Genomic DNA, 15971 nt, shown 5'->3' with positions numbered 1-15971 from the left:
AAGCTTTAACACTCCAGAAAGCTGCCAGCTTCACAAGTCTACATCCCATAGCATGTGCTTTCAGCCTCTTGGTTTTGTAAAAGTGCTTTAAAGCTGAGAAGTTAATGAATTTGTCAGGACTGTAACATGAACCAGTGCCATCAACAGCACAGAAACACCGGTTTTCATTGAAGATGCTGTGTTTCCTTCTAGTTCATGATTGTTTGCATCTAAGAAATATGAATGTATGTAAAAGCAGGCTCATTCGCAACATGAGGCAGGTAAAAAGCTGTGTAGAGCAGTAGGGTGCTAATAGAGTACCCAAATCCAAAAAAGAAAGTTCTAAATAAGTCTGTTTTCATTTTCACCCTTGCTTACTCAGTGTAGGCTTGGTCAATTTTTAATTCATACCAGAGCAGGTTATTAGAATAGCACTGAAATTTCTAATCCAAACCAAGGCTTATTAGCTCAATCAAGTCTGACCCTGTCCCAGCTAAAATCAAAGCAAAACTTCGATAGGAACAGAACCAAATCCCTTCGGCTGTCTGGAAAGAAGAATAAGTACTAACAATGCCTGAAATCAGTACAGCTACATCCATTTACAGGGTCACTGTTTGGCTCCTGGAATGCTTTGCTGTTTGCCATGGCTGTCTCAGAAGAGTATTGTTTTTACATTCATTGCTTTGTAAAACAGGAAATAGTTTTGTCCTGTGGTGATGATTAATTTTTGAATTTAGCCATGGAACTATTTAGTACAAGAAGGAATCAATTTTTAAAATAAATAAAAATAATTTTTTAAAAGTAAACAAAAAATCCAACTTTTTTGAGAACTGAATATGAAATGGATCTATACAAAATACTTAACTAGCTCCCTTAGTGTCTCCTCTTTGGTTTAATTACCTTGGATGTATTATGGCCAGTGTCAACAAATCATGTAGCCGTTATTTTTACCTGCAGTGAAGTAGAAATTCCAGCTATATTAACAGGCTATGAAAACTTTACATTCATTTTGAAAAATATAGTCATATGTAGTATGCTGCTTTGTTTGCCAGTTGAAATAGTTGCTGTACCAAAGGGCATTTCACAAACCAAACTGAAGTCTAATAATACTAGGACAAAGATAGCAGCTAAAAACTGCACGTTTATCTCACTGCTACCTTTATTTGCACTTGGGTCCTGTAGGAAAAAGACCTATTTTATTCTGCTTTGCTGCATGTTTGGATTAAGGGAGAAACCAACAATATCATGAACTCTGCTCTTCTGCACCTGTTGGTATTATCTTTTTCCATGGTACAGCTGCCAAGGCATATGGAGGCTCTAATTCCTTTGTGCAAAGAGACTCCTTATTATCATCTTTTCTATGAAGTAAATTTAGGCTAACAGCGGACAGGAGAGATGTGACATGAACGTTTATTGCGTATCAGTATTCTAGCTGCTGCAGCAGTCTCAAGCACCTGCAGTTTATCAAGTTAGACATAAGAACGATTGACATTGTGGGAATAACAATCATCTAGACATGTCATTCAGGGGGCAATAACACATTTTTTCCTACACTTTGTTTTAGGGAGCTTGGTGTTCAGCTTGAAAGTCTGTAGAATAATTTGTTAAGAACTTGTAACATTTGTTAGTAGAGTATGGGCATAAAACTAATAAAAAACCAACCCCTGATATAGGTATTCCTTTTCCACTTGGCAACCTGAGTTTTCTTTTTTTCTGAAACAGAGCTGAAACTAACCAGGCTTATTTTAATGATTTCAAAATATAGTGTCAACTAATCAACGCCTTCCTACTGTCTTGCTTGTTACTAAAAAAGGAAGGTATAAAGACCTTTATATGCACCAAATAACAGGATAGAGCACTGCTATATGCTTAGTCTGACATGTCTGAAGGATAAAGAACCCAAAGTAAAAACAACAATATCACCAATCTGTAATAATCAATAAAGACCTGTTGGAAGACACTTAAGATTGCAGAATACTCTTTCCTAACAGCCTTTCCTGCCTGGGTTCTTGTCACCCTGTGCTGCCTTCACTTACAGCAGCTGGGGAGACCCAAGACCCTCGCAGGGGCCAGCTTTTGCCTGTCTCTACCTCGAGACCTCAGCAGTTACCCACAGAAGCTCTTCAATGTGATCTGAGAATGTGAAATCTCATTGTCTTCCCATGACCACATAACAATAGGTTATGAAAGTGCAAAAGAGAAGTACCAAGCTCTCAAAAGTCCTCTAGCAAGGCTATAGAGCTGGAGTTTTACTCATCGGTGTGAATCATTTCACGTTCCTGCACAGAGGTGCCATGAAAGGCCTTGGGCATCTCAGCAGGCTATTTAGCTTTCTTGAGACATGGCATTCGCTGTTGACCTCATTTTTAAGAGAATGCAGAAACAATAACTTTATGACATAAAAAGCAACTCTCACAGCTTAATGAAAGAAGAAAACCCCTCCCTGGGTTTACACTTGGGTCACGACAGGAAGGAGACTGTTTTTCCTTTCAGACCTGCCTGGTTTCTCAGCATCTTTTAAGCAGAGCAAGCTGCACACACTGAATGGTCTCCAGCTATATATTGCAAATGTCTTCTAGGGTCTTTTTCTTTTTTTCCCCAAAGTAAGACCTAAATCCAAAAAAGTCTATTTCAAAGTTACACCATTTTCCTTCTAAGACAGCCTAGTTCTAGCACAGCCCCATGAATCTCTGGGCTCATAAACTTAGATAGTATTTAGCTGCTTAGTACTTAGCTGCTTTTCGCTCCTGTTTGTCCAAGATGTGGGCACGGTTTTGGTTCCAATGAGGGTACCTCACAGGCCCTGTGCACAGATGACACAACTATCACACTTGAATAGCGTTGACTGAATACCTTGTTCAGTGGCTTGTTGTGTTAACATTGACGTTCACTCTCCACCTCACCTTTACTTGCTCAGCTTACCAGCCACAGATCTAGTTCAGTGTATGCACTGGTTCAGCGATGTGACAGCATTAAGTCTTCAAATGACCAATCCCCAGAGTTGGTCTCCATAACTGTACAGCATTACTTGGTGCTGCAGGCTTCATGTTCCCAGTGACTCCAGTCCCTGATGCTAAGCTAGTGGCATTTGCTGGAAATTAGCTCACTGCAGCTGAGTTGTCTTTACCACATGCATCTCCCTCAGTCCCAGGTCCCTTGGTCGTCAGGGAGAGGTAGAGGCACTTCTAAAGCATGGTGCCTTGATCCTGTCTCAGGGGTCCACTGCAGCATGAGGGGGATGGGAGCCTGGTGGTCAGTGCCTGTGTCTCTCCATGGGCTCTACAGGGACCCAGGATGTAAAGGTGGTGGTAAGGGGGAGGCTAACCTTACAATGTATTGCAACTTAGTTATCTGTATCCGATTAGACACTTTAAAAGTCTGTCTGTTCATTTGAATGGGCTTTGTATTGACCTCTTTGACAGATGCAATAAGAAAGGAAAAAGGAAATGGCTGTTTCAGCTGGATTTCTTTTTTTTTTTTTTTGGTAGCTGGCTTGTTTGATTGTCGTTATGCCTGCAGAGCTCTCTGCTCCTAATGACCAAGCTGATAGCTCTTCACTTACATTCTTCCTTCAGCAAAGGCGCCTTCTAAAAGGCTCCCCAAACCAACTCTTTAGACTGAACACTGAGCCAGAGCAGGTGTCACGACCCAGACTGGACAGACCAGGGAGTCGTGTTTAATTTGAAATTCCCTCGGGCTAAATTAAGGTGAAACGACACCAAACGATCAGTTAAAGATTTTATTCATGACAGAAGCAAACTGAACTGGGGAGGTGTGGTAGTATGTGGCAGGGTTTCTCACAACAGGAATTGGCATAAGACTACTTCTGTAAACTGTGTAACCATATACATCGATTCAGGGATTAAAGAGATCCCTCCCGTTGAGTCACGAGGTTCAGAGCAGACCCCCTTGCTTTCCAGACTCCTCCTCAGAGAAGGGTCTAGGGGCGGCTGGATCTACTCTTAGTCTCAGACTTGGTCAACGGTTTATGTCTTGAAATGGATGAGGTGTAGGGATTGCGGAAAAGGAAAGAGAGAAGAAGACAGAGAGAGAGAAAGGAAGAGAGAAGGATTTCACCCGTCCTGGGTCCAGCATTGGTTCAGTCAGCCGAGGTGTCCAGTCCCGGTGGGCTTGCGCACCCGGGTCTTCAGTTTGTGTCCTTTTATCATCCTTGTCCCTCCTTCGGGCGGGCACCCCAACTCATCAGGCTAATGAGCAGTTTGTGAGCCTTTGGGCTTGGGGGTTGTTTGTGGAGTAACTTCTCCTTCCCTGCAGACACAGCCATTGTTTGATCTTTGTATCAGAACAGCTTATCAGAACAGGGAGCTGTGCACCCTCCAGCACGCCCTCCCCCTCCTGTTGCTGATGTCTGAGCTGATGGGCTTTTCACCTTAGTTCCTTGCTGTGCAGGGTTTGTCCTCAAGCAGAACTTGCCCCACCACAATGTTTGAGACATTAACTCTTTCAGTCTCTCACAGCAGGGCATTGGCACATTGACATTCAGGGACAGAGTGTTTTCTTTAAAAAAAGTCCTAATTTATGGGGATCTTTTGCATAGGGTAATGCTTACATGGGGAAACGAATCTTCAAACTGGATGATCACTTACTGCCTGGATGATGACGAGTGTCTGTGTCAATGCCACCTTCAGCTGAACTCCCTAAACTTTTTTTTTCTGGCAAATTCTTAAAAATCCAGCCTGCCTGACCACGGTAGCCTGTGCATGACCCACTGCTGTTGATTACCTTAAGATACATACAAACCACTTCCTAGCGCAACTGCGCACGAAGGACTGCCCTATCTGACCATTCCAGCGTATGCAGAAACAGTTTCTGCTGATTAATTGCAGATGTTTTATTCACGTACAAGTAGGTGAATGCGGCAGCAGGATCTGCCGGGGGGGGGGCACGGTGATGGCCAGGTCCTCCTCCGGGCAGCTCCCCAGCCCCCCCGTACCACACACTGTACGCGCTTGCTCCCGGGCTGGCGGACCCTCCTCTGACACCCGGCTTTAAAAATGGGACTCTAAGCGGGTTGGTTTGGGTTTTTTCCCGGGGAAACCCCGCTGGTGGCCGGCGGTGAGGCTGCCAGCAGGGGTCAGCCTGTGCCCGCCTATGAGGGATGCCTGCGGGGTGCGGGCAGTGAGAGGCGATCCAGGAACGACAGGCTCTTCCTTCCATCTTTTGCTGGCAGGATGGTTTTTAAAAGCATCGCCACATTGTGTCGACACTGTTTTCTCTCTCTCTTGCATCTGCTCTGTCACGTTTACTTGCCATACTCACTTCTCAGCAGCTTTACTTAGCGCAGCCTGACGGTTTTGTGCTTTCTTGGGATGCAGTTAGACGACACTTCTTCTTTCTGCAAGGAGGTCCCACCTGGGCGCCTTGCTTTTGCTCCCGTGCTGTGATTTGCTGCCCAGAGAGTTGCAGTGATGCAACCGGCTGTGGGGCTGCACTTTAAAAAGGAAAATAACACAAAGGTTTGTGTTTTTTTTTCTTTTGTCTGCTGGCCTGCAAGTGGTTTCTCCACAACATTACTTTTCTTTTGTCTTGTGGCCTGCAAATGGTCTCCCCTCTTAAGCTGTTTGAATCACATCTGTACAATAAGCTTGTCCCCTGGGCAGCCCTCTCCATCATGACCATCATCATCAGCATCATGATCAGCCCCTGAACTTCCCCCACGCACCCTGTCACCAGCCATGCCCAAACTCCTCACAGCTTCCCTTACCACTCCCCTGGTGCAGATGCCCCACTTACCCATTCTGACTCTCCAGCCCAATTTGCCCATTCCTTTCCCCACCAAGGACTTTCTAGCCCAGCCACCATCTCACTGCAGGGAGGGACCTCCATCCTGCAAGGCCTCCACTCCCTTTTCTCCCCAAGCTGTGTGGCTGTCTAGAGAACACCAGTTCCCAGGAGGCAAGGCCATGTCTCCAGGCTCAGCAGCTGCTGGATTGCAGCAGCATCAGCTGAGCCTAGAAGAGACTGGGGACTTCACCATTTGCAGAGGCCAGGTGTTGACTCTGAGCACAGCAAGGTTTTTCCTGTGTCCTTTTAAGCTCAGAGTCCTCAGGTGAAGCTGTGGTGCTGGATCCTCATCAGCTCTGTGAGCAGTGGGGAAGACAAGCAGCCCAGGCACTAACAAAGTCAAGGAGTTGTGTGAGCACCGGGGGGCTGCAGCCTTAACACACCCGTAAGGTCCGAGCAGCAGGATCAGGGCAGGAAGGTCTAAGCAGCAGGGTCTGAACAGCAAGGTGTCAGAGCTCTTGCTGAGCTGGGAAGTCCGTAAGAGCTGCGCTCCAGCACAGGCTGCATCCTAGCTGCAGGAAGCCACTGAAGGGGCAGCTGAGACCGTCTTGCCCTGAGGTTTAGGTGCTTCTGCTAAATTCCTGCCAGGTGCTGTAGCCGGAGCCCTTCCTCACTTTCCTGGATACATGAGTGCCCATCCCAGATTGACAACATGAAATGTGAGGCCATGGTAAACAGCTCTATGCTGCCCCACCTCCAGCAGGTCTGGCCATGCAGTACATGGATTAGGAAAGCACATTGCTGTCAGGCAGACACCCTCCTCTTGACTAAGGAAATGCAGCAACTTGCTGGAAGCTATGAAGTTCTGCCAGTTTGTAATTGTGGTATTTTAAACACTTTACAACCTGATGAGAGAGAATATAAGGTATCTGGGCTTTAATGGTTTGTTGTGTCTGGGAGCCACCACCTGGGAACAGCTCTCATGGGAACAATTTCTTCTTGGGCAGACCAATGGAGACAAAGCTTCTTATAGCCCATCACCCTGCTTCTACCTGCCACATAGCCCTCCCTTCAGCCCTGGGCCAAGAATTCATGGGGAGTGTAAGTAGTGAGTCTTAATTATCTTAGACAAGAGCCTCAGATGGTCTTATTTGTATGGTTGGTGCATAATGATAAAGGTTTAGCCACATTATTCCTCTTGCCACTGATGGGTGGCAAGAGAAAGTGACTCCAAAACCACGGAAGGGTCAGTAGTGACGATGTGCTGTGGCCTGCCCTGCAGCCCCACTCTGCACACCATGCGCTGTTGTCTTCCCACTTGGTCATGCAAGGGAGGGCTGCTCTGCGCAGCGGTATTCTGTGCAATCCCTAACACTACCCTATGGGATAATGGGGATCCTATATGTAGGATAGGCAGGGGTTTTGTGGAAAACAGCTGCACTGGAACATACTGTGAAATCCTGGATGTCCAAGTGACTTGTTACACCCTGTATGCCTGAACCAGTCTTACGTCCTTCCTACAGCTAGAAACACTTTCTATTTATAAGAGAAAACACAACAATTAATAAATACTGAGAATTCTTGCTTGTACATGACAGCATTAGACACCGCAGTACCCTTCCTTTACTCAAAATAAATAAACATAAATAAGTGTGTTTTGGCAGTGGTAGTGTGGGAGTGTGTGTATTGTCTTGTTTTTAGATTGCAGCTCTAGGGATAGGTTTTCAGCTGAGTTTTCATATACCAGTCCTGGGAATGGTTCCCCACCATCCGCAGGACGGCAGGGTCAGGGATACGTGCGGCAATGGCCATGCAAGGACAAGCCTGCGATGGGAGGATTTCTGAGATGCAGTGCTGAAGCCCTGCTTTGTTTCTCTGGGCCACAGGCTAAGAATAGTGACTCTCCTCCCTGCTGCCGAGACCATTTTAAGGTGTCTTTGCCACGGGAGGCTAGTACAACATCACCTGTCTCACTTGTGGGGAAGCTGTTGGGAGATGTGTATCTGGAGGGAGGTGCATATATAGAAAGGTGCCTCGGTGGCACATCTGCCTTGGCATACTCTGTCAGCGTGAGGCTGCGGAGGTTCCTCGCAGCAGCTCGTATGTGTGGGCTCTGCAGCGCTCCTGGCACAGGGGCACACTGACAGAGCAGTCGGAGCAGGACACAGGTGTATTTAGTCTCAGGTGCTATAAAGACACTTCCCAGGCAGGTGAGATTTGGCTTGAAATTTCCTTGGGAGAGAGGCTCCCAGGCAGATGCAAGCTCTGGGGGCTGAGCGTGAGTGTTGCTTCAAGAGCCATGTTCTCCTTCCTCCGGGTAAGGTAGGCATGCGGGCACACTCCCCTCAGCAGCACCTCACCCTCCCTCTTCAGCTAGGTATTTTTTAGAATTTGGGTTTCTGCCTGATAATGGGAAGGTGACTTAGTGCAGAGGTAATGTTTTTTCCCAGTCTTGGTGGGAGAAAGGTTTTGATGGATAATAAGATGTGCAAGACAGGAAACATGCTATTTCTGGGCATTACCTGGAGCAGTTGTGATATTTCGTAGTCTCATGGCCCCTGAGATTAAATTCTGCTTCATTTTTTGATTGCAAAAATGCTATGCTCTGCTTATTGATACCCAGGAGAATAAAGTTTTAAATTATGATGTATTACCAGCTACATCATTTGCCTCCAGCATTTTGTTTTGCAACCAAAAAGCAGGCTACGCAAAGCCTCTTAAATAAAATAATGTACCCTGTTGATCTTATTAGCACCTGAAAAGTTGAAAAAAAAAGAATTCTGTACTAATACTTTAAAAGCAGATATTCAACTGCTTGTACTGGGATGAAAGGGATGAAAAGGGAAAAGAAACATGGCTTAAATACTGTATTAGCCCTTTTATAGTCAAACTCCAGATGGGTGGTTGCTGGATCAGTTTCTAAAATTCTAAAATCAGCTAAAAAAGCCCTTGCTGGTACCTGGCTCCAGAGAGATGAACCCAAAATGAACTTCCCTTGGCTAAAATCTCTCCTCACCTTCACATGATAATATCTCATCTATGTCCCATTCCTGATGGAGGCATTGCAAGATCAGAAAAAGGAATAAATGTGAAGTTCTGTAACTACAGAGAAATGTGATCATTTGAGAATTTCTTGAATGGTAAATGCACCGATGTCTTAGAAGCTTAGATACCATGGTGATAGTTGCCTTAGCAATGTTTTAGCTACGTAGGTAATCACAATCAAACTTGTCTCTTGTGGCAAAATGATGCTGTATTATTTTATTTTTTTGCAAAGCTTTTGTGTATGTGCAATAACATGGTTTATGGTTTTGTATACAGGCATCATATTTTCTCTCAAGCTTCTTGTCCTTGGCATCCTTTTATTTTTTCACTGATGTTAATTCTGAAAATAAATGTCTTTCATGCTAATGTTGTGTACATATGAAAGCCTGACTAATTTAGTCCTTACTCACCTCAAAATGAAAATTTCCCACTTCCGGGGTGAGACAGGATCAACTTTTAGAGATTGTATTCAGGTTCTCATGTTTTAAAAACTAGTACAGCCTGAGATGCTGTAGGTTTACTGTTCATGTTTCCACAGCCTGACATCATTTAAAAATCTGTGTATTTTCACAGCAGGCACTCAGGCAGACCAAATGTCATGAAAAATGGAATAAATGGGCAGATATCTCAATTATGATTTACAGAGTGTCTTAATAAAACCAGTATGTAAATATATAAAGTGAGATTGAAGACAAGAGCAATTATCTGTTCCATTTGGAGTTGGAAATATGCATTTCAAAGTTATTTATTAGGAAGGAAGGCAGTTTGGGATTTTAGAACAGGCAAACCTGGCTGCCTGGTAGGGCAGCAGGCTACCAGAGATGACAAGAAGATGTTGGTGGGGCACTGGTGGGCTCTGTGTCGTGTGCGTTGGCCCTCCCAACACCTCCAGCCTCAGATCTCACAGTGCAGGAGTGGCAAGCCTGGCTTTCCAGGACTTTCACTCAGGATTTTGCCTTGGATCACCACAATTCAGTGCTTTTGAGGCTGTGGAGAAGCCCTGGACCAGCTCAATGACAGTGTGTTTGGTGTTACATCAGCCATGCTTGTGCTCCTTACACCAGGTGATGAAAGGGCTTGTCCCTTTATGGAAATATCTAGGGGAGAGGTATTATCCATTGAAAACTGAAGTGTCTTCAGTGTTTTTTGATGTATGCCAGCCATGTCTAAAAATGGGAGCCCTGTGAAGCCAATAGCTGCCACCTTCTTTCTTTCAGTAATTCACCACAATCTCTCTACCTTTCCTTTCTTTTTTCTTCCTTTCAAGAAAACCAAGAAAGAACAAGTAATCAAAGGCTTATTTAGGTTGATGTTTTCCAGGCTGCTAATCATAGACTCATAGAACAGCCTAGGTTGGAAGGGACCGCGGAAGATGATCTGGTGCAACCTTCCGTGGGAAAGGGAGCCTAGGTGAGATTATCTGGCACCCTCTCCAGTCGTGTCTTGAAAACCTCCAGCGATGGGAACTCTACCACATCCCTGGGGAGGTAGTTCCAGTGATTCTCACTATAAAAAATTTCTTTCTTATATCGAGATGAAACCTATCCTGGTGCAACTTGTACCCATTGCCCCTTGTCTTCTCCAGGTGGCTCCTTGTGAAGAGAGAGCCTGCTCTCTTTGTAGCTACCCTTTAAGTACCGGAATACTGCAGTGAGGTCCTCCTGAGCCTTCTCTTCCCCAGGGAAAAAAGACCTAACTCCTTCAGTCTTTTCTCATGGGGCAGATTCTTCAGCCCTTCGATCACTTCTGTGGCCCTCCTTTAGACTCCCTCCAGTCTGTCTGCATTTTTTTTGAATTGTGGGGACCAGGACTGGATGCAGTACTCCAGCTATTGTGTAATGATGGGAAGAGTCAAGTTTGTCAATCTGCTTGTAAGGACAGGTGAAGAAGATTAGGATATGAGAACTAAGGGCACTGGGAACAGAAAGAAAAAGAAATGCAGGACTGGGGAAGGAAATGCCACCTGGGGAAATTCTGATTTAGATTTGGCTAGCAAGCGTGCCTTTGCTTGGAGCCAAGATCTGCATTTGTGGTGACTTGTGTGTCCAGTCTTTTTCCTCAGGACCTTCCATTTCCTTCTAGCCTGCAAGGCCATGAGAGCTCAAAGCTGCACAAAATCATCGTTAGCTTTTTGTTATTTCTGTTTCTAGTGATTTCTCCTACTGGGACCAAAGCAGAGCCTATTGCCTATTACTGTGCTATTTTTGCCCATAGCTCTGCAGGTCTACCTGCGTGTCCTGTGCTGAGATCTCTGCAGGGAGGAGCAGGCGTGTGCTCTGACAAGGCTGCTCTCCCCCGCCGCAGGGATATCGGAGGCTGACGGGCCCGTTTCCCGAGCTGTTGCTGTCCTCTGCGGTGGCTTTGGCACTTTACACTGAAATATTCCCGTGATTAGACTCCACAGCATGCATTTAAGACAGGCTGATCTTTAACTCAGTCTTTGTGTCTGATTTGTGCACTTTGTGGGATTCTGAAGTGTTTTTTATAACTTTTCATGATGAATTTTAATGATAAGAGCATAAAAGCTTTTTGACTATTATGCACTAAGTTTTATTATAATCACCGTTAATAATCATATAATAGAACCTAATTTTCATCAAGGTTTGATTCACATTTCATAAATGCCTCTGGCAACTGCTGAAATGGCACGTTGTCTTCATAAAACTTGAGTACCTGCTCTGCTTAACAAGGGGCCATCAGCTGTGGCAGAGCTTCAGCATGACAGGGATTTCCAAGGGAGCCCGAGGGCTGGGAGGAGAGCGGTGGCTTCGGCCAGGCTGCCGGAGAAAATCAGTGTCATGGTGGTGAAGCAGTGCTGTTATAAGCCGGGAAGATGTTCCACACCAGTGGCTCCTGTGCCTCTGCTGCGGAGATGATTTTTGGCTTATTCTGTGGGATAGGCCACTGCAAGTTGCTGGGAAATTTGTAGGAGAAAATCATAGTAGACATGGAAAAAGAAGACGACCCATCTCTTTATGTATTTCAGTGCTTCTTATAATGGCTAATTTTGAAGTTGCAAAGATGTTTAAAACACTGGAATTATTCCTGGTGGAAATAAACCAACAAGAGAAATATCCAAAGGTGCACAAAAAAATCTTCTGCTAGGCATTTTTAACATGCTTATACTGAAGCAAACATTGAGTCAATTCAATTTAGTCCTAATATATTTGTTTTCACTTTCTTTAGGAGAACACCCCCCAGGGACAGATGTACTTGGATAACAAAGATGACAGTACAATTTCTAGACAACAAGAGATGGAGCTGAATCAGACATCTTTACATCAAACCAGTTTATCTGCAAAGGTGGCAGCCAAACCCGTGACCAGAAGTTGCAATGAGCTGCGGCTATTAAAAGAGTATCATGGCATGGTAGCGAATCTTGGAGAGCCACAGACCCTGTGTGAAAAACCAGCAATAGGGGAGGATGGCTGCATTGCTCTTGGGAAAGATTTCAGTCCTGTCCCCATGCAGGGAAGGTAAGAATAAGGACAAACAGAATATTTTTTATCCTAATCCAAATTAATTTTTATTTCCTTGAAGAGCAGATATGTATGTTCATTACATGAATATTTTTTCTCCCACCCACATAGAGAACAGGAAGCTTAATGGGACATCGGGACAGTCTTAATTGCCATGGGGGGGAGGGTGTCGATCACTGGATTTCTGCACTAATGTCAGCTTTAATAGCAGCCATGGGCCAATTTTACTTTGTTTTCAAGACCAGACACATGGCTTTTCTTCCCTACTTGGTGTCACAAAACACACAGAGATAAAGCAGTTTTCATGTCCCACCCCTCACCTCTTTCAGAGAAATGCATGATAAGGCCATAAGCTGAATCACTATGGCTGAGACCACGAACACTAAAATGACACTAATAACACAACTGTGACAGCTGACACACCACATATCAAGTGTATAAGGAGTGTGTGCTCCTTGGGTATCCTCTCCTGCATCAGGAAAGGTGCAGGTTTGTGGGCAGGGGTGCTAGTCTTTCCTGTTGCAATAGATACAACATCAGCAATTCTATTTATAAGTGTTCAGAAATATTTTATAGGCCCCAAATTATTGCAGGTGGCTTTTTAAACCAGAAAAGGCAGAGCAGAATCCCGGGTCTTACCTGTAGTCAGCTAGACTTTTTATGCAAAGAACAGAATTTTCTTTTTTATTTCTCTCTCTCCTTCCCTCCCTCCTCTTCATGTGGTTCTCCACAGCTGTTGCTGTCAGGTGGGAGGTGCAGTCCTGGGGGCTCCCCGTAGTTCTGGGCATGCTGGTCACATCCCTGTGTTGCTGAGCAGGGCTGAGGGCTGTCCTGTGCCCCTGCAGCTCAGTTAGAAGGAAATCTGCTTATACCGGGAGGAAAGGAGGTTTGGGGCGTTTTGGTAAGTTCCCTGATCTGGGCGAGGGGGAGCCAGGCTAGCTGGATGAGCTTTGCTGTGCCCCTTACTTACCTAGAGTGTAAGTGTGTCCTATAAGTTTACAGCAAACCAAGTCAAGGTTTTATGTGCATCTGAAAGTATTTCAGTCAGAGCGAGAATTGGAAGTCATTATAGCTATGCTTTCCAAATATTAAAAGAATAATCAAATTGACAGCTTGACCACAAAAGCTGTATAAATCCTTTAGAAATGATTTTTGGAGTATTTGAGGATTTGTTGTGTTGACTAAGAGTTTTACTGACAGAATCAAATCTCGTAAAAGTTCTTCAGTTCAGCATGTGGTGGGGGTGAGTTAATGTTTTGAAAGAGCATGGCAAGTACAATGCATATGTGAGGATGGGAGGAAGGCAGGGGAAGGGAAGGACTGGGTGTACCTGGAGACAACGTTTTTCTTTTGCAAATTCACATATATGTCTTGCTACAGGTGTGTTTACCACTGCTATTTACTGTCTTGTTAACTATCCTCGTACAGGAGCAAAAACCCATGATTGTGTTCTTATGGACCAGCTCTCACCCTTCTAGCTAAATTACTTCCTGTTATTTTCCAGTGGGTGATATGAATTTTTGTACCAGTGATACACAACTTACTGTGAACCTATGGACCACAATTTGGAAATGATGGTCACAGGTGCCAGAGATGAAAAATACTAAATCATGGAGGAGCCCACCTTCCTGCAAGCATAGGCAGTAGCTCCAGGTCTTTTGATAACATTGTTTTCCTGTTGAGTAAGCTGTAGTCACGGTGCATGATTTAGGAATAGATGTACAATTAAAGAGCCATCCCCATGCTCCCTTACAAACAAATGTATATTTGATCTTCTATAGCAATATATTAGGGCTCAGGAAAGGATCTCCTGAGATTTCTCCTTGTTGATCTTTACCTCGCTTGCTCCTCCAATATTGATTTTTTTTTTTTTTTTTTTTGCATGGAGATGAATCTTATCTGGCTCTTCTTAGTATGTATTTTAGCCAACATACATTAGGTGCAGTTTAAATACCGATGTGATCTGTGTGACCCCTCTAGTATGAGTAATTACCCTTAAATCATTGGGACTACTCAACAGAATGCAGATAAAAACATGGATAAACCTTTGCAGGCTCACGAGTTGTTTGATTAGTTTCATTAGAATGAGAATTAGCTTTTAATGTAAATTGTTCTTTTGCTTGCAAAGAAAACTACTAATGATTAAAAAAAAAGGAGACCAAATCCTTTTTTTTTTCCATAAAGAGGTTCACTAAATTGGCATGTCTGTAGGATTTGTTTTAATGCATCTACTTAACTTAAATTGGTGAATTATCTTTCAGACATAAGATTCCCATGTTCTCTAAATTGTTCAAATGTACGCTGAGACAAGACTTTCCAAAGAATCTCTTTAACTGAACAGGAGATTTATCTGGGTTGCCAAAATTACCTTTAAGAAGGTGTTCTTGAGTTAAGCAGGGCCCTTTTCCTGGGGACACAGATGTCCACCCTCTTCTGGACTGAACGTTTCCATTTGTCTGCAGCACAATCCTGCAGGTATTTTGTGGTCAGTGTGCATATTGCCTCGGGCTGCCTGCCTGTCAAAATGCCTTCTCATTTACTTTGCATACTGAAGAATAGTACCTTCTGACTCCAGCTTTTACTGCATTGCCTTGGGCTCCCTAGGCTCTGCGTGAGGAGGTCTGGACCATCCACAGCGGTCACTCCACTGACTTTGTCTTTCCAGAGCATCCCTCCCCCTGAAATAAGCCTGTCCGCCTTCTTGTGAGTGACATATTTCCTTCAGTCCTGCTCGCTGTGGGAAATGCAGGCATGCCTCTCTGAAGTGGACTATGAATGAATTCCAGTGGCGTTCAATGGGAATGCACCTGGCCTCGCTGTACATTTACACTGAACTGTGGTGTAGTTTGGTCTATCAGAAATACAGGTTTTAAAGTACTGGAAAATGGTAGTGCAGTCTGGTTTTTGATTTTGCACTTATCTCATTCTGCTCAGCCTTTAAACAATGGATTGACCAGGCTCTTTTTCATTACTTACATGAAAGTGGCTTTTGCAGTCGATAGACATTAGTCCAAGCCACCTTCCTGAGCCCCTTACCTTGCAGTAAGATTTCATACTGCTCTGTGGCAGCATGTGCAATGCTCTTCAGGTCAGCCCTGACATCTCCAAAAGCACAGGCTACTTCCCTCCATCATGTCTCTGCACGTATGTGATGTGGCCACAGAAAAGGCCCCTTGCTTGCCTTGGTCTCATCATCGTCAGTGGTACTTCCATGGGAGAAGCCTAATGGCATGGCTTTATATCAATCAAATCGGAAATCCTCCTTTGTGATCCACAGGAAGAGGGTGAAGTCAGCTGTTTTCGGCTTAGGAGTTAGTGAGCCTCAAAGGCCATCTACAGAAATGAGATGAATAGTAATTATTAATTGCATGTAACCAATTACTTTGTGCTGCTATTTAAGACTATGTTACTGAAAAAAGAAGGGCATTCATTGGAATATAAAAGTGGTGGAAGATGGTGGAAGAGGGGAGTAATAGAGTAACAAGACCCTGTGGCATTCATTTCATATTGCCTTTTGGTGCCTTTCTTTCTTTGATGTAATTGCTGGTTGTACCTCCTCTATGTGGTCAGATAATAACATTATCTTCTTAGAAAAAAAAGAAAAGATGTGCATTCATTATATCATAAACTTTTAATGAGAAATTAGACTGTGAAAGCAAAGTGATGAAAGCAAACTCTAGCGTTATTCCACTGAAGTTGTATTTGGATGAATTTGGCCCTGGA

The 15971-nt window shown here is 44.2% G+C and overlaps 1 protein-coding gene across 8 annotated transcripts in view; it reads left to right on the top strand.

The window, feature by feature from the left end:
• The window catches only part of OCA2 (OCA2 melanosomal transmembrane protein), a 292848-nt gene that overhangs the window by 17008 nt on the left and 259869 nt on the right, over positions 1–15971 (top strand). For 7 of the 8 annotated variants that reach the window (XR_003921205.2, XM_029999138.2, XM_029999137.2 and 4 more), the window contains one exon: positions 11956–12245. Coding sequence is in view for 7 of the 8 variants with exons in the window: in XM_029999138.2 (XP_029854998.1) it covers positions 11956–12245 (290 nt within the window). In the remaining variant the exon portion in view is untranslated. Of the gene's footprint in view, positions 1–6807; positions 6826–11955; positions 12246–15971 lie in introns of those variants that run through there. The other variant, XM_029999139.1, reaches the window with a different exon arrangement.

The sequence above is a fragment of the Aquila chrysaetos genome, chromosome 23 (assembly GCF_900496995.4).
Source record: "Aquila chrysaetos chrysaetos chromosome 23, bAquChr1.4, whole genome shotgun sequence".
Classification (NCBI taxonomy): Eukaryota; Metazoa; Chordata; class Aves; order Accipitriformes; family Accipitridae; genus Aquila; species Aquila chrysaetos.
This window is presented reverse-complemented; position numbering and strand designations above follow the sequence as displayed.